We start from the raw sequence: 974 nt of genomic DNA on the forward strand, positions 1-974 counted from the left end.
GCATTTTTTCCATACGAACTCAGTCTTCCCAGATATGCCGCGTGTTCTATGCTTGCAAATTAACATTATGCTTATCGTATCGTTTTCACATTAGGCTCTGTCTCCCCACCCTCTGTCTTTACTGGTCGAGTTCCCTGATTTCCAGCTGCACTTTTTCCGGTTCCCGTACGTTTCCATAACGACCGTTCGGGCCGTTGCCAAGCACGCCCGCGTGCCCCCTTTGCTGACCCACTTATACCCCTCTGCAAAAGGTGGGGTTGCTTTTAGTCTCCTACGCCTGTGAAACTACCGCGTGCACATCTGGGTATTTGTATGTGTGTCTAATTAAGGTGTACGTGTGTTTCTCAATGGAGTGGCGTGATGTGGGTGGTGACGGTTGCAGACGGGGTTTCAGGGTTTAGGGTTTACTATATCTTAAACCCTAAAGCGCAGGCAATGCCTGTTGTATGCGGCGATGTACACATTAACGTTCGTGGACTCTTTCGTATAAGTTCTAATGATGCATCGATTAAGTAAATGACCTTAGGCGAGCAACTATCATTGTATATACTGTCGTAGAACTCCGCTACACTTGGGTTGTAAGCATTTGAGGTATATAGCACACACTAACGATATTAGGGGCCCAAGCGAATGCGATACTAGAGACCTCTCATTTGAAACGTGTGTCATAGTAAGGAAACACTTCGATATACAAAATTATAGGTTCCCGCACATATAGCCTGATATTTCGAACTCGCCCATATTTGGAACACTGCTATATTAGGAAATGATGGCATTGAAATTGCGTGGGATGCGGATGAAGGGAGTCAGCCACCCAAATGCGCTGACCTGTCGGTGCTGCAGCGCGTTAACACTGAATATATTTATAGAATTGTCCTGATTGGAGGAAAAGGCGAGGGCAAGACATCACTGGCAAAGGCGGCTGGTAATTCAACCGGGAATGACACTGAGAACATAGGTGTGCAATCACTAAA

The 974-nt window shown here is 46.2% G+C and overlaps 1 protein-coding gene across 1 annotated transcript; it reads right to left on the minus strand.

Annotated features, from left to right (window-relative positions):
• Positions 1–71: 71 nt before the first annotated feature.
• SARC_17200 (hypothetical protein) lies at positions 72–242 on the minus strand (the record flags this gene model as incomplete). The annotated part of the gene is made up of 1 exon (XM_014288702.1): positions 72–242. A coding segment is annotated over one exon (171 nt), but the record flags the coding sequence as incomplete, so codon positions are not given.
• Between the last annotated feature and the right edge of the window lie 732 nt (positions 243–974).

Source organism: Sphaeroforma arctica (assembly GCF_001186125.1).
Source record: "Sphaeroforma arctica JP610 unplaced genomic scaffold supercont1.10024, whole genome shotgun sequence".
In the NCBI taxonomy this organism is placed as follows: domain Eukaryota; class Ichthyosporea; order Ichthyophonida; genus Sphaeroforma; species Sphaeroforma arctica.